We start from the raw sequence: 23181 nt of genomic DNA on the forward strand, positions 1-23181 counted from the left end.
AAATACAAAATAAATTTTTGAGAAATTTAAAGTACCCAAAATCTATTCTTTTCTACTATTTAGAAATCATTCAAACCAAATGATTTTCCAATCCCACACTGCACCCACTCTCAATTATGGCCTGTCATTGCGACCACCCACACGTACGCACATTCTCATTGTAATACTTTTGAAATATATTATAACAAATACAAAAAGTATTTCAATCTTTTTTTTTTCTTCCAACCAAGCACATTCAATTACTCTGAACATTTATTTAAAAAATATCCAACAAAACGTCATTGATTTCTTGCATTGTATTTTTAAAATTCATGCATTTTAAATAAATACACAGCCGCCTACTTTCTCTCCAAATTTCTTGGTTAGAATGTTTGAATTTCTTAAATGAACCCAAATACATATTTATGAAGAAAATAAAAATTGCATTCAATTCGCCATTTTTGTGCTAACGAAGTTCGGAATAACATCATAATAAGTTACTCAATAATGATTTCTGGCACTTGCATCATTCCATTTCCACAGCAGGTCTCTCTCCTAGAACACTCCTTCCTGTAACTTCTACAACACCCTCCATTCTCCTTGAACTTGGAAGCCAGCAAATTCGAGCATTGATGCTTCCCATGGCAGTCTTTCCTCTCACTTTCACAGCAACTGTCAGAAGTTTTCGTTTCAGAGCCGTTGCATATTGTTGAAGCTTTCAAGTTGGCCCCAGCTCCCACGGTTTGATCAACAAATGCATTACAACAGTTTTTAGTTGCATTTATCTTTAAGTTACAGGTAATGTCATGGTCAGAATGCCCATGTCTTGATTCTGCTTCATGCTTTCCTGATTCATGATGAGAGTGGGATCCATGATCAGGCTGTTTGCTTAAATGCTCTTCACATGGGCTATGTTCATTATGCTCTTCATGATCTGCTTTACTTTTGTGCAAATGAAATCCCGGACAAGGAACCGTATGTTTAATCTCTCTAACTGAATGATTTAAGCATGATTCATCATCTCTATGGGAATCCTTTTCACAATTCATGTAAATCGAGTGCTCATATCTAGTTTTTGCTTTGCAAGTCACTTTTCCTTGGCAGCATTGTAATGGTGATTCTGCTTGACACTCTTTACTCTCACTTGGACTTTCACAGCACGGTTTCTTGCCTTCTTCTGTCTTATGTAAACCATCGTAACTGTGACAATTTGCAGAGTTTGATCCACATGGACCTTTGGAGCACTTGTCTCTGCATGTTGGCCTTTGGTGGTTTGATCTTTGACAACATTTTTTAACTTTCTTCTTGTTCGTCGGCAATAATGTCATGCTGTTTAAAATGACAATTAGACATGTCCCAACATCAGCTAATACGGCTGCCCAAAGTAGTGGATGGCCTCCAATTGCTAATCCCAGAATGGAAACCTTTGTGATGATTGAGAAGATGATATTTGTTATGATCTTGTGCTGTGTCCTCCTTGCAAGTCGAATGGCTTTCGGAATTTTTTGGATGTCATTTGACATTAGAGTTATATGACTGGTCTCCATTGCTACGGCAGAACCTGATACACCCATGGAGATCCCTACATTGGCCATGGCCAACGCAGGTGCATCATTCATACCATCCCCTACCATTGTTGTTGACCCTTTATTTGTCTTGAGATCACTGATAATTTGTACTTTGTCTTCTGGTAATAATTCTGCATGTATTTCTTCAATAATATGGCCCAACTGCAAATTGGTTACATTCATTGGAAATTGTCATGTACCACTCAAACTTAAGGGAAAATTCTATAAGGTAGTGGTAAGACCTGCAATGCTTTATGGTGCCAAATTTTGGCCATTAAAAGAGAAGCATAATATTAAGTGTTGCAGAGACGAGGATGCTCAGGTGGATGAGTGGCTTTACTCTTAGAGATAGGATACAAAATTAGCATATACGAAGGGTTGGAGTTGCTCCAGTGACAGATAAGATTAGAGAGAGTCGCCTTAGATGGTTTGGTCACATAAAACGGCGGCCTTCTGATGACCCAGTTAGGAGAGTAGATGTATTAGATTTAACCTATGTTAAGAAGGGTAGAGGTAGACCTAAAATGACTTGGTTAGAAAATATTAGAAATGAACTTTCATTATTAGATCTAAATGAGAATTTGACTCTTAATCGGACACAATGAAGAAAAATGATTCATGTAGCCGATCCCACGTAGTGGGATAAAAGCTTGATGTTATTGTTGTATTGGAAATTGTCATGTATAAATTTTTATGTAAAGCTGAATTGACTTGATTAAAAATAGAAAATTTTCATTTAGAGCCATTTGTTCTGTTCTTTAGTTGACCTGAAGAATACTTGCTTGAAGGAATTTTTTAAGGAAAAGCAGATCAATTAGAACTTATTTTCTTCTATGTTTTATGTGTCAACAGTTATCTTGGATGTTTTTGCCCCTCTGTTTAGTATACTTGTTAACTAAAGATTCATGATGATAGTCAACAATATCACACATGCTTTCTCAAAGCTTTAAATACCTGTTTCTGAGCCTGCATGGCTGCTGTAGTGGAATCTCCAGTTAGCATTGCAGTTTTAATGCCCAGTGACTTCAATTCTTTAATACCCTCCTTTGCCCCAGTACGACAGGTATCAGAGAGTGCAAAAATTCCAATTGGCATGGCATCTAAGAGCACATAACCTAGTGTAACTGCTTCCTTCATGTCTTCTACATCGGGCGCTGAAAGTAGAGAAAAAAGCCACGAAATATTACTAGGCTAGTAATCAAGGGATATAGCATATTGATAGATTTGCATATTGCAAGAACTAATTCCTTGCAAGATATTACTTGAATCAGCAAAATTTCTACATTAGTCTATGAGTCAATGATTTTACCTGCAAGTCTTATGAAGGCAGTAAAAATTCATAATGCTCAATTATTAAACTTGTTTGTTTTTGTCTAATGCCATCATCATCATCTTGTGTAATCTTTTTCTGATTTTTAATCAAGGCTTCTTATTTGATCTTGTTGATAGGAACAAACTTTTGTGTATATTATTGATCTGTGAGAGGGACGATATATAGGAATATAAGTGTATACGGTCTAAAATAAATCATTGGTAATAATATCATAATTATGGAGAAATTATTACGTGCGGACATCGAACTCTGGAGGTCAATCAAAACGTGTCACGTCTCTCAATACACAGATGTGTATTGGTCTAGTACACAGTTGTGCATCAATACACATGATGTGGCATGCCCTAATTAGTCTGTAGATGCTGTTTGGCATCTATTCGTAATAATTGCTTCCAATTATGTGGATATCTTTTTGACATGTTCTCTTTCCAATATTAGGATATATAACAAACCAATACTCTAAATATGCTGGCACTCTCCTTGAAGATGGAGCTTATATTCATATGAGCTTTAGCTTCTTACATAAATAATAAAAAGATAAATGTCGGAGAGCCTTGATAAAGACATCCACCGATTGTTTGTATTAAAGGAGTAATCATTTTTTGTGTTAGCATATCATCTCATATGAAATAACATTATACTTCAATAGGTGTAATTAGTGAATAAAAAATAAGATTGCTAGCAATATAGATAAGAAAATTGTTGTTTTAATATAGAGACATAGGATGAATAACAAGGAAACAAAACTCTCCTAAAAGAGTTTGTAGCATTATCATTTTGCATACAAAATGAGCCATAGCCCTATATTCAACTTCATCACTCAATATAGCCACAACACTCTACTTCTACAACTGACCAAAATTCTTCTAGCAATGTAATGTCCTAAGATTTACTTCTTGTCTTCAACAGAGTCAATATAATCATCATAAGAGAATGCTCAAATTTAGTATATAACCACAATTTTCTTGGAGAGCTTTGTAGATATGTATATCTAAGAATTCATTGAACAACTTCTTAATGCAATTTTCTAAAGCTTTTGCATACGTTGGCTTGCTATGCTGACAAAGAATAAAATGTTTTTGCTCTGGGGGTAGTTAGATTCTACTTAACAACTAACATTCGATATTGAGATGGATTATAAGATATTCATCTTCATTATATGTGATCTAAGTCTCCATAGTGGGATCAACATGCTTTACAATTAAGGAGACTCGATTCCTCAAGAAGTTTAGCAGCATATTCCATTCAAGAAAGTAACATTTTATTTTTACTATTAAAAATTTAATTCTAAGTATTTGGATGATCTCCAAATCCTTAGTGATAAAGCGTCTTTGATCCCCAAATCTCTCCAATATAGACAAGTTCACATTGTTCATATAAAGGAAGACAATAATCTCATAAAGAACAAGAGTTGAGGGCTTTGGGGTGAAAGAGGGAGAAAAAAAAGAGTGTAATCTCATAAATAATTACATCGATGAAAATATATAATTATTATATAAATGGATTATAACACTGATAATCACTTTGAATACAGTAGCCAAAAAAGATATATTGAATAATACGCCGAGTCGCCGAGAGTCCATATGGCGAGCAAAACACATGATCAAAGTAGATACATTCAATGACTTTTGTGTAGAGGAAAAATAATTTGACCGGTGTAATCAAGTAGGATAAGAGACATCAAGTTGAGTGAACCAACTAAGAGAACTAATGAAACTTGACCATACGAGGTCATTGGTGCCATTAAAATTGATAGTGGTATTATGTTGATGGAGGGCTTCACATTAGGTAGAGAATTATGTGAGATAAAAACAGAGAAGAAAAAAAGGAGATCAAATCCTCGAGTACTTTGGAGTGTAGCAAGAGAAGATCAGAGAGCAACAAGTAAACATGCAAGGGATGATGACATGTTGCATATATGCTTATAGCATATGCAGGAACAATGGGCGCAAGCACATAGAGTTGCAATCTTGTTATTTTGTGAGGTTTTGTGAGTTATGGCGCAAGCAATCTAGTTAGCATGTGTGGTAGCATGCATGCAACATGCAAATATACAGGCTAGCATGGGTGGAAATTGGTGGGCATGCGAGTTGTATTGTGCAATAGTAGATCAAACAGGGCGACGGTGTGCATCAAAGCAACATGCAAGAGAGGATATGGTGAAGCAAACATCAATAGATGTGAGTAAGAATATATGATACACAAGCAACAACTGGCAGGCAGTGAGTCATAGAGCCGAAGATAGGTGGTGAGTCATAGAGAGGTGTAAGGTACAAAACACTTGTGTACCAAAGATGGAGATAGTTTATAGAATCTATAATGTCCCAGAATTGACAACATGCCTGGGATGGAAGTATTGAGATAATGTATAAGATTATTTAAGACGGAAATTACATTTTTCTATTTTTATACCATATTTTGAGGAAAGTAATTTTGTCTAGATTATTGATTTGTAAGAGGAACATATAGATATTCTTATAAGAGGATGTAATAATGAAGTAAATAATTGGGGATAATGCCCCAATTATGAGGATTTCTTTGTGTTATTCAACATTAGGAGACTTACCTAATAAATACGTTAATATTATCTTTACCTTATTTTTAACTGAAGAACTTACCTAACTTTTTTTTTTTTTTTTTTAAAGATTTCAAAAGGTTTATTCATGTTTAGAAGAAATCTATGCTAAAAATACTCCCACACATGTAAGTCAATGAAATGTTATATAAATTTATTATTAAGTGGATTATGTAACAGAGAAAAAGGTTAAAGTAGTCCCAGATTATGTATGGGGTATGTTCTAATTTCAAATTATTAAATTCTCCAATTTAGTCCCTTAACTCATAAATCTGATCTAAATTTTATTCAAAACAATCCAATAGAATGATTATTTTGAATCATATTTGAGTATTCAAGGGACAAATTGAACACATTAGATAGCTGGAACTAAAATAACCCTTTACAAATACTCTAGTGAGCATTTTGATTTTTTTTCTTTTATGTATCATATTAATATAGCCCTACAAAGCCTGATTACTGAGCATTAGTTCTCAAGATCTTCCTACCTTGTGTACATCCAGCTCGCCTTGCAATTCTTTTGTTTCCAATGTAGATTTTCTTCCCATTTATTTCACCAGAAACCCCCTCACCTGGGTAAATCTGGAAGTCATTTACATTCTTTGCCTTTGGTTCCATGGTGTTGAACCTAGCATAATCAACTAGTGCAGATGCCATTGGATGGTTCGATTTGCTCTCCAAACTTAAAATCCTGAAGAATTTGTCACTCTTTCTGTCAGTTAATAAATAGAAAATTCTACAATTAGGGTCATGAGATATTGAGAGAATGCTTAGAAGTATATGATAGTTTTTTGTTTGATTATACTAATTTGCGTAAGAACCCATAAACTTTACCAAGAAAGAAGTGTGTCCATGGTGACTTCAGAGCTTAATTGACGAAGCTGTATGACTGAAAATTCTCCTCTTGTTATGGTTCCGGTCTTGTCAAAGGCCACAACTTTTGATTTTGCTAGTTCTTCAAGAACATCTCCTCCTTTGACAAGAAGACCGAATCTTGCTGCTTTCAAGAGGGCACAGAAAGTGGCAACTGGTGTAGAAAGCACAAGAGCGCATGGGCATGCACTGACAAGAAGCACAAGTGCTAACTTGAACCAATGCTTCTGATCATGAAGACTCAATATAATTGGTAGCAGAGCAACTACTGCTGCAATGACCACCACAGCTGCATATAACAGATGTGGTTAATCAGAAAACTGCTTTAAGAAGTCTAAATTTAAAGTTTTTTTAACTAGAAAACTGCTTTAAGAACCAGTAAGAAAGTTCTCCCAAACAAACAACAACATCAAGCCTTTGTCCCACTACGTGGGGTTGGATACATGAATCCTTTTTCGCCATTGTGTCCTATTAAATACCACAATTTTTCAAATGATTCATGTCATGATTTTTTGATAAGTTTTACGCTGGCTTTCGACTACCTAACACAACCCTCCATTTTTCTCATTCAGGACTTGGGACCTGGCAACCGAAGTGTTTGCCATTAGTGGATCACTTTCATAGTATAATTTGAGAAAAAAAAGGAGAATTCATAGGAACTTTTGGAAGAAACAAACTTCTTTAATGTCATTAACTTCTGCTTTTATCACTAATAATACTATGTTTCCCAACGCTTCTCATATCACAATGAAAATGCTTCAATTCTTAGCAACTCATAGCAAACCTGGAGTATAGTATTTTGCACAGCAATCTATTATCCTCTGTGTCTTAGACTTGTTGTTTTGTGCTTCTTCTACAAGCCTTGCCATCTTAGCTACAGCAGAATGCTCAGCCAAAGCTGTAGTCTTCACACTAATGTAGCCTGCAATCATCTCATACTTACTATACAGCCAAAAAAAAAACATTTCAAAAGGAGAAGAGAGTATCAAAACTACAATGGAAGAGTATTTTACCATCAATATTAAGAGTTCCAGCCCAAACTAAGGATTGTAGCTGCTTGGCTACAGGGAAGGATTCACCAGTGAGGCTCTTTTCATCAACCTCACTTTTTCCTTCTACCACAATCCCATCAATGGGAATCACTTCACCAGCTTTAATTGCTAGGATGGTGCCCACTTTCACATCATTTGCATCAACGATTTGGTCTGTTTCAGCTAGAATGGCCTTTTGAGGTGCCAGATTCATCAGCAATGACATTCCTGTTGTTGCCTGAAAGGTAAATATTGGTCAGTCCGGTAGTTGTTTTTTTTTTTCTTCTTTACTTCCTGAGTCTTACCTTTTGGTTGGGAGCTTTAAGTATCAACTAAGACGTCTTAGATTCGAGTCTTACATATATGATGTGTGTATGAATTGATAGATTATTCTGTGCGGACACTGGACACAGCTTATCGTCTAGAGACGAATCAGGTGTAGCCACGTCATCCAGTACCGAGCTCGGTACGGAGCCGCGGTACCAAATAGGAGGTGACGTGACACATTTTCATTGGGCTTTGGACGGTGTTCGGCATCCGCACAGAATAATTCATAGTATGAATTTGTCTTAATTGATTTAAATTTCTCTAAAAAAGAAATTTGCCTTGACAAATAAATATATTATTCAATTTGGAATACCAATGCATGAAGAGGGAAACACCTTGCGGCTTGCCATGGATTCAAGCCATTCAGCTATGGTGAAAAGAAAGACTATAAAGCCGGCTTCTGTGTAGTCTCCAAGGGCAACTGCGCCGCCCACTGCCAAAAAGAAAGAAACCCATAATACTTTATTGTCAACATAAAACATTTTCAAAAGATTTACATAAATATCATACAATTTTTATGTATTTATCTCAACTTAATTTTTCTTTTTGGAACATTTAGATCAATTAAGACAAACTCACAAACACATCATATATGTAAAATTGAATCTTAGTTAGCAGTCAAAGCTCCCAACCAACAGACTAAAGTTTCGTTTGGGACAGTTTTCGTACTGCTTTTTAAAATGCTTTATAGTACAAAAAATTCAAATTTAAGAAATTTTTGTACTAAAAAGTTGTTTTAGAAAGCAAGAAAAAAGCTGAGGGACAGCTTTTGTATATACTGCTTCCTAAAATGGCTTATTAGTAAAAAAATATTATACTAAAAAGATATTTTATAAAGTAACAACAAAACTATCCCAAACAAAAACTAAGTTGAGTTGCTTAACTAAATTCTTATATTTTACTAATATAACATTCAATATAAGTTAATGCAAATATATAAAAGTGTAAGGGTATGCATGCAAGTCCTCTAATATTTTTATATCATCTCAGTAGTATAAAACTTTAGAAAGCTTTTGGGAAATATTTTTTATTAATTTTTTTTTTCCTATCATCCACTCAAGAGCTAAAGTTTCAAATGTCCTAATGGAATAGTGAGTCAACAGATAGGTCCAAACTTTCCTTAGTTTTATGTCCATACCCCCATTTAAATTAAAGGGGAGAACAGAGAAGGAACCTTTCCATATTGGAAGACACCATAAATACAATTATTGTAATCATAATTTAATTAATTATATCACCATCTCATTAGTGGGAGCATAAGAAGGTGATAAACATTTCTTTTTCACCATTATTAGAATGATGGCAGCCAAAGTGGTAATGGGAAGCAATCAATCATATGAAAAAAATATTAATTAGGTGCTAATTCATTTGCTAATTTGTTTTAAAGTGAATTAAATATATATTTTTATGGGCATCTTTTGATGTGATATAGATGTTGGGATATTTTATAAATAAATATAAAAAATTTACATGGTATATATGTAAATACGTAAAAATTCTATGATATATACGTAAATCTCCTATATTTTTATTATTTAGAATTGGAGCTTAAGGAAACTCGATAAATTTTCTAAAATTAACAGAATTAGGTTTCATTTGGGATAACTTTCTTACTATTTTTTACAACAGCTTTTTAGTACATAAATTTTTAGAAAGCAATGAAAAAATAAAGATCAAAAGCTGAACAAAGCATTAGTTTTCATACACATGCATACATATAAGTTTATATATGTAAGAATTGAAGTTTATACTTATTTATATAATATCATAGTGTCTAAATTAATCATATTAAAAAATACATTAAATGAAGTTGTTCATTTTAGATAATTTCATATTAATGATAAATAAATTTAAAATATAGATTGTTTTTACATAAATAAATATAAAAACTTATGTATTACATGTATAAATAAATAAAAATTTAGCAGTATATATAGAACCCTAAATAATAATATAATATAATGAAGAAAAGGATCAAAATGATATAAAAAAAAAAAAAGATAATGATCAAAATGATCTGATGATTGGATTATTTTGGTTCCTTTTTAAAGAGTTGAGAAAATGATCTTTTAATGTAATTAAGAACTATTTTTATCTTTCATAAAGAGTGAAAAGAGACCATTTTGATACTTTTCTAAATAAGTATCATTTTGCCTGCAATTCTATCTCTAATAAAGTAATTGATGCAAAAGACAATTTATAATAAGCAACCCACTTACTTTTGCTTTGTTTATGATGGCTTTCTAACTGCTTCTTAAAGTAATTTTTTAGCACAAAAAATTAAATTTTTGTACTATAAAGCTGCTTTAAGAAGCAATAAAAAGCTGTCATAAATGAAATATTTGTTGGAAGCTTTGGATTCGAACAAAGAAGTTCAGGGTTCAATGCTTAGCAGATTTGCATGCGAACTTACAATTAAGTTCTCTCGAAGGATAGTTTTTTTTATTGTAGATGAAAATATAAGTTCTCTTATAACAAATATAATTATGATTGATTATTTTTTATTCCTTAACAAATTGATAAATCATGATATGATGATCAAATTTTTTTATTAAGATAGAGTTTAAAGTCCCTTGGATCAACTTCAAAGTATGTGCAATACAATTATTTAAGTACTTATCTCAAAGCATATCTAATGGCTTGAAAGCTCAATGTATTTTATCATTTAGTCAGGTTGACTTAGCATAAAATTCCTCTATCAAATTCACTCAATGGGCTTTCTAATTACCATTATTCTTAGATTAACAAGTCAATAGCTCTATGACAACCCACTTTGAAAGTTAAACAAATTATTCAAAATTAGTTTTAAATTTAATTATCTTATATGATCATTAGCCATATGTTTAGCTACTAAATAAAATAATTAAATATTGAACATTTACATAAATAGTTGACTTTGAATACAATTTTTAAAATACTCATACAAAAGAACAAGCTTTGACTTTGTTCTTGCCAATTCTACATGAAATAATTTATTTTTAAAATAACAAATAATTATATTTATCCAATTTTAATTAAAAAATCTAATTTTCAATTAAAGATTCATTTGGGACGGTTTTCTCATTGTATCTTAAAGCAGCTTTTTGATACAAATATTCAAATTTTTATGCTAAAAAGGTGCTTTAAGAAGCAAGAAAAAGCTGTCCTAAACAAAGCCTAAATTTAATACAAAAAAATTCATTTCATTAATGCATTGTTAACATAGACCAAATCTAATACATCTACTCTTCTAACCTGATCATGATCGTAAGACCGGCGTTTATTTAATATGGTAAAATAAATAAAGAAAATAACAAAAAAAATACCTGCAATCAACATAAGAATGTTGATATCAAGAGTGTATCTTCGGATTGCTGCAAAGCTTCTTAGAATGATTTGTGGAAGGGCTATCAGCACTGCTGTTATGGCAATCCATTTAAGCGGTCGATAAAAGCTTTGAAACAATGATATGAGAAGCAGAACTCCACAGGCCAATATGTAAGGACTTGGCCATTTATTGATCATCTTCTCTGTTCCATATGATCTTATGCTGGCCTCGAGCCTAGCTTGGTTTAACGCTTTGACTATGAAAAAATGGTAAATAAATAAACAAATGAATATTTGTAAGAAAAAATGTAAAAATAGATGCATGATTGATACTTTTTATTTTAAGTATTTAATAAGCTGTCGTCTGTGATGGATTTTTTTGTTTTTTGTTTTTAATTATTTATATTTTAATATGAAATAAAAAAAGTTTGATTAAATAAATAAGAAGGGGGCATTTTTATCTTTAATTAAAAATTATTATAACTATTAGTTAATAAATTGCTAATCACTAGACTTGCACTTATTCAATTCTATAATTATTGAATTTTAGCTGAAGATGAAAATAACAATGTTCCATTAATGTGTGTTAAGCTGTTAATTATAACTTAATAGCGTCATTAATTAGAATAAAACCATATTAGTGACAAGAAAGTGGAATTTGGCAACATACAGGACATGAGTTGTAGGGTCTCTTATTTATAAAATAAAATAATGATGTCTTAGGTACATTTGTAATTTTTCTCCTTTAAAAACTACAATTTTTTTCTTTATAAAATAAACACTTAAATGCTTTTTTTATTTATGATAAGATTAATTAAACTAATTTAATACAACAAAATTATCAACTTACATTCTAACAAAATTGCAAATTTTAAATATTTTTATTATATCACACACAAATATATAAGTTTGAGAATTCAATTTATACATATTAATTTATAAATAAATAAGATTTTAATATTACAAGCATAAATATTCCTATTTAATATTTATCATAATAAATAATTAAGTTGTATCTTTTAAAAAAATAATTAATTTATTTGCTATTATTAAAAACAATTTTTGCCTTTCGTCAGTGAAGGAGTCTAAATTATTTTAAAATATTACATCAAGATTGTATTTTTAAATTTGCCAAATAAAATCTTATTTTGCATCAACAATCCAAATAAATGACTTGAAATATACATTTTTTCTTCCTCTAAAAAATCTAAATAATAGAAAACAGCATGCAAAACCTTAAACCCTACAAAAAGAAATTACAACTAAAATAAAATAATTTCAGTTTTTCTTACTTCCTATTTTAAAAAAAAATATATAAAAGCAAAATATATATATAAAAAAAATATACCTATCTGTAACTGGGAGATTTTTTGGGTGTCATGAAGAACTATGACAGTCTTTGAAGGAACAATCACAGAGACCTTTTGGATCCCATCTAAGGGTTTCAGAATCTTCTCAATAAGAGGAATTTCAGAAGAACAACAGAGCCCCAACACATCAAAATAGCTCTTCTGAATTTTTTTGCTCTCTTCTCCCATCTTCCTTCAGTACTGAAGCCTGAAAACAAGGAAAAATAATAATTTTTTTTCTGTCAAAAATATACAGTGAAAATCACGTGAACATGGAGGTGAAAACAGTGTGACTAAAATACATTTTGAATAAAAAAAAAACAAAATAGAAGAAAAATCAGGTTAATACTTACTTTAAAGGAAAAAAAATGTCTGAGGGGAAGAACAGCAAGAAGAGGAAGTAAAGAGAAAGAAGAAGCTTTGGTATTGTTCTACTTGTTCCTTCTATTGAGCAGACAGTAGGAGGAGTACTGATTGAAAATTTCTTCAAGTGCAAAGAAGTGTAATTTTGCTTTAAATAGTGGGATAATGGCGTATTTTAAAAAATTATTATTTTTCTATATCAGTTATATAAAATAAAAAAAAATTATTCCAAATAAAATCTTCTTACTGATTCTTAAAGCATCTTTTTAGTATAAAAACTTTAATTTTTTTGAGAAGCAGTAAGAAAGTCGCTCCAAACGAAGCCTAAATCATTAATAAATCTTAAAAATATCTTAGTAAATTTTTAATTGCAAGCCGGCATATGTAGGCTGGCCTGTAATTTATTGGATGAGAAGGGCTATTTGGCAATATTGAAAAAGGCAAAGATGCCTGTTTTGTTCTTTGGCAATAGACACTAGATACAAATAGAACATTATATTTATTCATTTTTCGCTTCAAAATATAATAATAATAATAATTTTCAAACAGTAATTTATCTTAAACAAAGTTTTATTTCTAATAAAAAAAAAAAAATTAATATTTTATGCTGTAAAATCTTTCTGATCTTATGTGAACAATACAACGTCAGTACTAAAAATTGCGCCTTTGAAGTTTTTTTGTTTTTGTTTTCATAATGCTTATATTAAAAATATTTGTAGTTCGGTTGGAGATGACTTAAATGCTAAGTAGGGTGCAATTTATCAAGACTAAGGTTTGGTTTGGGACGACTTTCTTGTTGATTCTTAAAACAATTTTTTAGTATAAAATTTTTATTTATTGTACTAAAAAGTTGCCGTAAGTAGCAGTAAGAAAGGCGTACCAAATGAAACCTACGGCTTTGTTCCGTGCTTTTATATTGCTTTTTTAAAACGGAATTTTAGTTAAAAAAATACAATTTTTTTTTACAAAAACTCCGTTTTAAGAAGCAATAAAAAAATCGTCCCAAACAAGCTTATGAAGACTTTCTTAATACTTCTTAAATCAAATTTCTAATACAAATATTCTAATTTTTGTACTAAAAAACTGCTTCAGAAACCAATTGGAAAGCCGTTCGGTAAGTTGAGAGACTAATAGATAATGAACAAAATGAAGACAGAAGAGATAAATTTCCTTTTAATAAAGAAAATATTTTCATGCAGGAGAGAGAGAGAGAAGAGAGAGAAAGTTTAGATGCAATACCTGAGAGAAGTTAGAGAGAGAAAGAGAGGGGGTGGATAGAATATAGCTCTGTAGAGTTTGTAGAAGGCAATGGGAGATTGGGAGGGGAGAGTTGAGGGTGAAGGCCGGCCTTTAAAAGGCAGAGGGAGTTAGAAGAAAGATAAAAAAAATATATATTGTTTATACAAAATCATAAAAATATTTAGTCTTTCAAACCATAAGGGTTTAGTACTACTGTCTAGTGTCTACTGCATGTATTTTAATGTCTTTATATTTCAGACCGGCCATCTTGATACTATTAAAGTATTTTTTTTATTATTAATATATATATTACTATTAAGCTGGCAATGTTTGGAAAAGCTTGTGATAAAGCCATGGTTGGAAGTGCATGATGATGCTAGTTTTTTTATTAAAGTAGTGGGGTAAGGCATAAATGGTACAAAAAAAGGTAAAGCCTCCATTTTTTAATTTTATATTGAATAAAATTCAAGTATAAATGACATTATTTTTTAATTATTTTGTGAAATAATTTAATAAATTTTAAAAAAATTAAGAAAATGGGCAAAATAACATGAGTCCCATTGGTTGTTAAGTACAATTAATGGTTTTGGAAAAAAACAGTTTGGGTGTTTAATTAGTTAAGGCATATCAAAGTTTAATTATTGATAATAAAGTCATTAATGAGTGTGTTTAGCCCTAATATAGCAATGCTAATTACAACAATCATTTTGTAAGAAGTAAAGATTAAGAGCAATAAGCTTGTTTTCATAGACTGCCAATGAACTAATAATACCCTCAAGCTTTTGAAAAGAAAACTAAGGAATTGGCCACAAATTTTTTCTCATTCATTTGGTGCTTAGAAATCATTTTGTTTTGAAGCTTCAATTATTAGTTTGAGAAAATTTATTTGGTGCTTTATCAATTGATTTTTTTCACTAATTTTATTCACGTAAGAGTTTCTAGTATTTGTCGGGCACTCTAGGAAAATCAACCTTTATCGGTGGTTTTTTCTGGCGGAACTAGACGAATTTTTGGCTGTAATGAGATTTTCCGGCGACTTTCCGGCGGATTTTTTCCCGTCAGTATAAATCGCGTAGAAAATTAAAAATGGCGGTAATCTTATTTTGAAGTTTTTATCATATTGTAGTCTTATTTTCAGGGATCAAAATTATTTTCTAATTTATTAAAATTCTCTCTTTTTTATTTACTTGATAAAAAATAACTAAAAAATACCTAAATGATTACAACTAATGTATTTATAACATACAAAAAATTATATAGTGAAAATGGGTACAAAATTATTCTCACTTTTATACTATAAAATTATAAACTTAATTCAGAAAAATCTAAAAATTATCATATTTTTAAAAGCTAAGATAGGTGAAATGTAACCTATCTTGATTTAGATAATTTTTTGAACTAGGTCGACAACAGAAAAAGAACTAGAGTCGCCAAAATCTAGCTTTATTCTCTATCTAAACATTTAGGTTTTTTAGAAAATGACTTTCAAAATAGTTTAGATATTTTTGTTTAGTCACTTTTGAATCATTCTCCTTCTCCTATTGACTTGGAAAAGGGTGTTATTACTCTAGATACATGACCTATTCAGTAATTTATCAATCTCTCAACCATTAAAGGTGTAATGCCCCATAATTTAATATTGAAGAATTATTATTTGTATCTTTTATAATATCAACAATCATAGTTATCTATTTTATTTTAATAATTAAATATCAACATAAATGAATCTATTGATCAAATCATCAATATACATTTGTATTCATACTCCAAAATTTTATACAATAGCTAAGAGTTACACAATCGCAACAAACAGTCTATCTGCTACTAACTATAAAAGAATAACTAAACAAAATAATATAAAATATGGAGGATCCTGTAATTGATCAGTCTCATACTCCCGATCATCTTCAATGACCTGAAATCATTTAAACAATATATAATGAGCTAGAAAGTCTAACATGTCACTAAATTCTACAATTGAATTCAAAACATGATAAATGAATAGTATGCATATCTTCAGTCAATTCATAGTAGTAGCAGTCAATAAGATCATGAAGTTGTGTAGAAATAGTAAACCATATATAATAGCAATAAAATCTATATAATAGTAGAACAGTACGATATGAATGCCAATAAAATAGTGTAGTGTGGAAATAGTGAATTATGTGAACTAGTTAACTAATAAACCTGAACGAGTGTCGAATCGATAAAACGGTCTTCATAGTAGTATTATTAAATCAATAAGAAAATCATATTAATCAGTAAAAAAACATCTATAAAGATTATTTTAATCATATCAATACAATAAAATCATATAAGAGTACACATAATATTCATCTATTCTATTAATATCAATAAATATCTTATATCACATGCTGAGTAATAGGAATCACGTTCTTAATAACAGTAAATCAGTAAACAGTGAATCAATCATAATAACATTAATAGTGCATCCATAATAGTATCACTAATAATATTAGTATCATTAGTAATAATATTATTATTCATAAAACTGGTGGCAATAATAATAATAATAATAATGAATGGAACATTAAAACAATACAGTGGTAGAAATATAGTAATTAACAGTAAATCAATGTAATAACATACATTCTAGTAATCACATTAAACAAGTAAAGAATTATGGTTTGTGTAGTATTTTTCTAGTATTTTGTAAATCACTAATCAATAGTTATTGGCTTAGTAAATAGAGTCGTTACTCTTTATCTGTCGAGACAGTAATAACTCCTCATAACTCTCAATCAATGAACCACTTGAATTAGTACATGATAACAACAAACCACAATATTTAAAAGAATGCCCGTCTAACTACCATCTTGTATAATTAAGTCAGTCAGTTTCCAACCAACGTTAGTAAAAATCGATATATATTTGTCCTTACACATACTATTATTATAGTATTATAACAATAATAACAATCAAATATTACTCAATCACAAGCTCATATTCATTCACAATATTTGTATTAATAATATGCTTGTGTAAAAAAAACTAAAATTATTATTCTATACAAATTGCACAAAACTCAATAACTTCTATTTTAGATGGTAAAAGAAATCAACTAGTCAAAATGTCAAGAATAATTAATATTATAATATATTAAAAGTTATGAGATAAAAATTCACGAAATTGAAAGAATATGCAATAAATTCAATTTGAAAGATCATTCTTCCTTCCCCTTCTTCCTTCCACGGCAAGCTGGCGCTCGTGGGTGAGGGGGAGAGTGAGTAGAGAGAAATGAATTTTAATATGCATATAAAGGTATTTTAGTGTGTAGCATCGCAACCCCACTACCTAGGGCCGCAGCACTGCATGTTGAATCCAAAATTACTGTAAAATAGAGCCTTTAATGCCGCAACTGCAACATTTGGCAACACTATGCTCACAGGCCCAGTGCAACGTTAACAATCTCAGCGCTGCATTAATGCTCCAGTTTAAATAAAAATTCAGATTTTTCATTTTTAAATTTATTTTCAAAATACAGGTTGTCATAAAAGATTTTCAACAATGTTCAAAGCTATATTATATTCTCCTTTTATTGATGATATAGAATTAATCCCTCTATTGCTAATACTAAAGACGATGAGTTCCTCCAAAACTAAAAATTCTTCCTTGTTGCCCCTATCAAATGTTGGGATGAGGGCAAAAATAGAAAATATGTTAAAACTTTGAGCCATTTTGAAAGCTCCTCAAAGTATTTATCTAATACTCATATTTTTATTTTCTTATATAACTTGTATTTTCTTTCTTGTTCCACGCCATTTGTTGTCATTTATTTTATTTTGAAGTGAGAATTATTTTTCAGTAATGAGTTTACATTTTTCTTGTTCATATATATATATATATATATATATATATATATATATTATATATTATATTGATTTTATATTATTTTTTATTTGAAATTTTATAACATTAGACATTAAAAATCCAATATAAATCCCCTCCAAATCATAATTTGAAAAGGACATAGAAAAGAAGGAAGGGAACAAGAGGAAGCATGTTGACTAAGAACCTTATCATTTGATCCACATGTAGAGCATTTTCTCTATGGCAATGCATTATCTTTAGTTGTTTGTGTCTACTAATCTCCCACTTCCACACCTTTTTTTTTTTTCCATAAGCCACCACCCTATGTTTGTTTCATGCATGTTTGACACAATGAATTGTTGTGAGAAATCTTCATTAAGGAATTAGAAATTAAGTAAATCTCCTAAATGTTAATTGTGATGCTTTATTATTATTATTATTATTTTATGGTTGAAAAAATGAAGTTTTCATATAAAGTTTGTTGTTTGGTTGTATGTGAATCACTTTAAAGTAAGAGCTAATGCATGGAATTGAATAATCACTTTCTCCTAATTGGAGAGCAAATGAAAGATTATGGGGGGTGAGTATGACCCTACTTAATGTTTTGTTTGATACAAAGACGTTAGTGTGACTAAGCTTGATTAATGGAATGTTGCGTCGGAAAATCTAATATTATTTGGTGGCGGTTGTTTACAAATTGTCTTTCCTTTTCTTCTTTTTCTTTCTTTTTTTTTTTAGTGTGGTTTGGTGGTTGTTATTTCCTTTTTTTCTTTTTAATTTTATGATTTTTTTTTTTTTTTAAAAATCAATTATATTTGAAACCCCCCTAATGTGGGGCAGGGGCATCAATAAATGTCAACCCGACTCAGGCTTGACCCAAAAAAATTGAATTCGAGTTGATCAATTTAATAAACGGATGGGGTTTCAGTTGACCCGCTAATTTGATTTTGACTCTAAAATTACCCATTTTACTTTTTTCTTTAAATACTTTTATTTTGTTGATATAATATTATTTTTTATCAATTAACCTAAAATCTAGGGTTAACAAGTTAATAAGAATATATTTTTTAATTAAAATGGGTTATTAGGTTGGGTTCAGGTTGCTAACGAGTCAGCTTTGGATCTATATTTTTTACTCATTTATTAAACATGTCAGATTTTGGTTGATCAGATTCTGGTAGGTACTATTTCAGGTGGGACCCAAACTGAACCCGCTGACCCTTTTTTACACTCAGCCTTTCCCTAATGTGCATCATAATTTTACAATAAAACCAATTATTTAAATAAGAAATATAATAATTTATTAATATCCTAAATTCTATGAATTTTATCAAAATATGGTTGAGGATAATCCTTAGATTACATAAAAAAATAAAATGGAAGAGCTAAGATTTATAAAGATAGGATTTTTTTTTCTATTTTTTTATTTATAATCAATCAAAGATAGGATGTTGATGACACCAAGAGATAGTTTAGGGCTTCCAAAATTGCAGAAATGATAGAAAATGAGGAAAAGATGTTGGGTTGGGAAATTTATTCATTTTAGTGGATTTTCATTTATTAATAGAAAAGAAAATTTCAATGGATTCTTTCTTAAAAAATGTGCCAAAAAGTCAAAAAAAATAGTAATCATCGATGAAAAGTCTAAAATCTGACAAAAATAAATACCATGAAATTTTCAATTGCTTTAAAATTATTGGAATTTCCACTAACAATATTTTTTTTCCATATTTGATGTTTTATTTTAATAACCTTATTTATTCATACATATGTAAACATCCAAATGTCAAACTTTTCCTCAAGAAAAACCAAACCTAACCAACTTATCATTCTTTATTTTTTTATTTTTCTTATATATTTCATTCATTTGACAAAAAAAGAAAAAATCATTTATTATGATTATTTTTTATTAATTATTCATTAGCAAGTTAACTAATGTATAATTTTTATTCATTATCAACTTAAAGCACAAGCAAATAAACTTTCATGATATACATTTACCAAATAGTACCCGACTCAAGTGGTCGAAAACATTTTAATTGGGTATTTGATTGCGTAGAGAAAGGAACCTTTTTTATTCTGCAAATTAGAATTAAGTAACCTATTCAGGGGCGGAATCAGCCTTAATTTGGGGTGGACTTATAAGTGGTTGTTGGTTTTGCCGAGGCTCGACCCTTCACTACAAGAAACTGAGTCAATAGCGACAAAAAAATAGAGACAAAAAAATGGTCTCTAAAATATATATTTTAGCTACCAAAAATAACTAAGGCCTCTAAATAAAAAAGGAAAGTTGATATTTGTTCATATCCTTGATCGTCGTACGTTTCGCACATATCGCTGCCCCCGAAACAAATTTTGATTGTAAGAATATTTTTGGAATTCAACATAATGAATAAAATGATGAATTCTCTTTACTATTTCTCTTTATATTTGGTTCATCGTTTTCTAACAATTACACCGCTACACACTATGTTTACTTATGTTGGGTCAATTGCCTAAAAGACTAAAAAATAGATGGAGGGGCACAATGGGGATCCGCCCGTGAACTTATTCCCAATTTGTAACAAAGAAGGTATAATTAAGATGTATTAAATAGGTGGTTGAAGGAGCACTAAAACAAGAACAAACAGCTTTGCCAAATTGCATGAATATGAATAGATGTATGAAGAAACCTGAAGGATTGGAAATTTGTGATGTATAAGTGCAAAAATAAACCTCTTTTTTAAAGAAGAAGGAGAGGAAGAAATTGGGATAAACATCCTTTATTCATTCATAATCTATTAAGTTTCATATTTTATTTAACAATAATAAAAAGAAAAAAAAAATGTCATGTCTTTTACTTAAATTCTCTATGCTTGCTAGTTGTACCGCAGAAGTTCCAAAAAGATACATTTTTTATAAGATAAAATTAGAATTTGAAAGACTTAGGCTTTGTTTGCGATAAATTAAAATTTTTGTACTAAAATTCTGTTTTAAGAATCAATAAAAAAGTCGTCCCAAACAAACGGCTTTTTCATTGCTTCTTAAAACAATTTTTTAGTACAAAAGTAAAAGTTTTTGTACTTGAAAGCTGCTTTAAAAATCAGTAAAAAAGTCATCACAAACGGAGCCTTAGACTTCATTTGGAACAGCTTTTTTATTGTTTTCTAAAATAATTTTTTAGTAAAAAATAAAATCTTAAACTAAAACTTTTTAAACTTAAAAGTTGCTTTAAAAAATAATAAGAAAGTTGTTCGGAACGAAACCTCGAAACATTATTCAAAAGTTTCACATGCAAATATCATATTATGAAAGACTAGTGCAAAACCTTCTAAAGAGCTATTCCGATGCCAAAATCAACCAGAAAATAGAAACTTTCTGAAAAGAAAATTGGAATCACTGTTATTTCAGAAAGAAGATCAGTGCGAGGAGAAAGTAATCAAACATAATTATCTGCATTAAACTTTAATGCAGAATCTTTCTTTCATGGTTTTTACAATCATCAACCATTTTTTTAAACGGTCCTACTACAGATGTGAATGCCATTGCTACAGCATCCAAACAGTGATGATTTTCCACTGCGACAGATTTATGAACTGATGCTGATTTCTAGCCTTAGACAGACTGCTATTATAAAAGAGGTGTTGGTGTGCGGAGATCAGACGGCGAGAACTGTCCGAATTTGCTGTCCTTTATTTGTTCTTTTGCTGCAATTTTGCAAATACTCATCAAAAGGGCAGCAAATATTCAATTAGTAGGATATTTGTTACGCTTTTGTTGTGTTTTTGCAAATACTCAACAAAACTGCAATTATGAATGCATATTTAATGCCATTTTATCGAGTATTTATAAAAGGGCAGCTAAAGCGAAATAAATCCAAACGGTTCTCGCCGTCCGCTCTCCACACAGAATGATTTCTTGAAATGATGAGATTAAATGAAAAAAAAAAAAGTTAAGAGAAAGCTACTAATGAGATTTGATCATTTTTTTAAACGGTCCTACTACAGATGTGAATGCCATTGCTACAGCATCCAAACAGTGATGATTTTCCACTGCGACAGATTTATGAACTGATGCTGATTTCTAGCCTTAGACAGACTGCTATTATAAAAGAGGTGTTGGTGTGCGGAGATCAGACGGCGAGAACTGTCCGAATTTGCTGTCCTTTATTTGTTCTTTTGCTGCAATTTTGCAAATACTCATCAAAAGGGCAGCAAATATTCAATTAGTAGGATATTTGTTACGATTTTGTTGTGTTTTTGCAAATACTCAACAAAACGGCAATTATGAATGCATATTTAATGCCATTTTACCGAGTATTTATAAAAGTGCAACAAAAGGACAGCTAAAGCGAAACAAATCGAAACGATTCTCGTCGTCCGCTCTCCACACAGAATGATTTCTTGAGGTGATGAGATTAAAGGAAAAAAAAAAGGTTAAGAGAAAGCTACTAATGAGATTTGATGCAAATTGGTGCATTATTTGTCCTGTTGTTCAGTTGATCAGTTCTACGAAGTCATGGCATCAAAATGCACTATGCTGCAAGCTGGGCAATGATTCCTTCTCTGCAGAAACCACAAATATTTCATCATGATTTTCCTTCTTAACCAACATAATTTTTGCTTTTGAAAAAACTCTAAAGTTTCCTAATGTATTAGCACTTGGTATTATTTGATTCAAGATGTAAATTCAAGAATTTTTTTTATGAAAAAAAAAACTCAAAACAGCCTTTTTTTTTTTTTGCAAGCGCTTTCTTAATTGCTAATTAATGTCTTGCATCACAAAATAAATGAATAATTAAATTTAACATTGACGTGATTTTTTTTGCTTAAATTAACATTAAAAAATGCGCCTTATATTCATATCAACTTTGAACAAAAGAATTTTTCTTTAAGAACATAATTGGGAAAGCAAAATATTTCAAGTAGGGAGAATCAGAGAATAAGCATCATTAATAAATGAATGAAAAGACAATCAAACAATATATATTATGTTTATAAGAAAAATTGCAACTCATCTTCATCTTCTTTTGGGATGACTTTCTTGCTATTTTTTAAAACAATTTTTTAGTACAAAATTTCTTAAGCTAAAAAATTTTATTTTAAAAGTTGGTTCAGAAAGCAATAAAAAAACCGTCCCAAACAAAATCTTAATATGTTAGTTAGAAGTTTTAGCTACCAATTAAAAAATTTTAAATTCAAATTTTACATATGTGATTAGGGCTGCAAACGAACTGAGCCGAGTATGTGAATGTTCATGTTTGAGTTCGTTTAGTATTATCTTGTTCAAATTCGGTTCATGTTTGATTCGCGCTTTATTGTTTGTGTTCATATTTGGTGCGTTTAATTTATCGGTATTCATGCTTGTTTCATGTTTGGTTAGTTTAGTGTTTATTGAGCTTTAAACAAACAAACATTAACGAACTATA

The 23181-nt window shown here is 30.3% G+C and overlaps 1 protein-coding gene across 3 annotated transcripts; it reads right to left on the reverse strand.

Annotated features, from left to right (window-relative positions):
• Positions 1 to 266: 266 nt before the first annotated feature.
• LOC110113424 (putative inactive cadmium/zinc-transporting ATPase HMA3) lies at positions 267 to 14051 on the reverse strand. Of its 3 annotated transcripts, none has more exons than XM_020846015.2 (10): positions 13944 to 14051; positions 12341 to 12549; positions 10992 to 11249; positions 8022 to 8119; positions 7342 to 7597; positions 7113 to 7250; positions 6290 to 6617; positions 5944 to 6146; positions 2502 to 2701; positions 267 to 1709 (listed from the first exon to the last, which is right to left on the reverse strand). In XM_020846015.2, the coding sequence occupies exons 2-10, from the start codon at positions 12528 to 12530 to the stop codon at positions 477 to 479; spliced, it is 2904 nt and encodes a 967-aa protein (XP_020701674.1). In that variant the 5' UTR covers positions 12531 to 12549; positions 13944 to 14051; the 3' UTR covers positions 267 to 476. The 3 variants fall into 3 exon arrangements, with proteins under 3 accessions (XP_020701674.1, XP_020701679.1, XP_028556937.1); XM_020846020.2 differs by lacking the exon at positions 13944 to 14051 and adding an exon at positions 12695 to 12849; XM_028701104.1 differs by lacking the exons at positions 10992 to 11249; positions 12341 to 12549; positions 13944 to 14051 and having other exon boundaries at positions 8000 to 8115.
• Positions 14052 to 23181: the final 9130 nt, after the last annotated feature.

Source organism: Dendrobium catenatum, unplaced genomic scaffold (genome assembly GCF_001605985.2).
Source record: "Dendrobium catenatum unplaced genomic scaffold, ASM160598v2 fragScaff_scaffold_1638, whole genome shotgun sequence".
In the NCBI taxonomy this organism is placed as follows: Eukaryota; Viridiplantae; Streptophyta; class Magnoliopsida; order Asparagales; family Orchidaceae; genus Dendrobium; species Dendrobium catenatum.

Bases quoted from the DNA above. Each gene is read 5' to 3' on its own strand.
- LOC110113424 (XM_020846015.2), bottom strand. From the start codon at position 12,530: ATGGGAGAAGAGAGCAAAAAAATTCAGAAGAGCTATTTTGATGTGTTG. The intron at 7,251-7,341 runs GTAAAATACTCT...AGATGATTGCAG, and splicing joins TGGAACTCTTAATATTGATG to GCTACATTAGTGTGAAGACT. The intron at 6,618-7,112 runs GTTTGCTATGAG...TGTTATATGCAG, and splicing joins TGCAAAATACTATACTCCAG to CTGTGGTGGTCATTGCAGCA.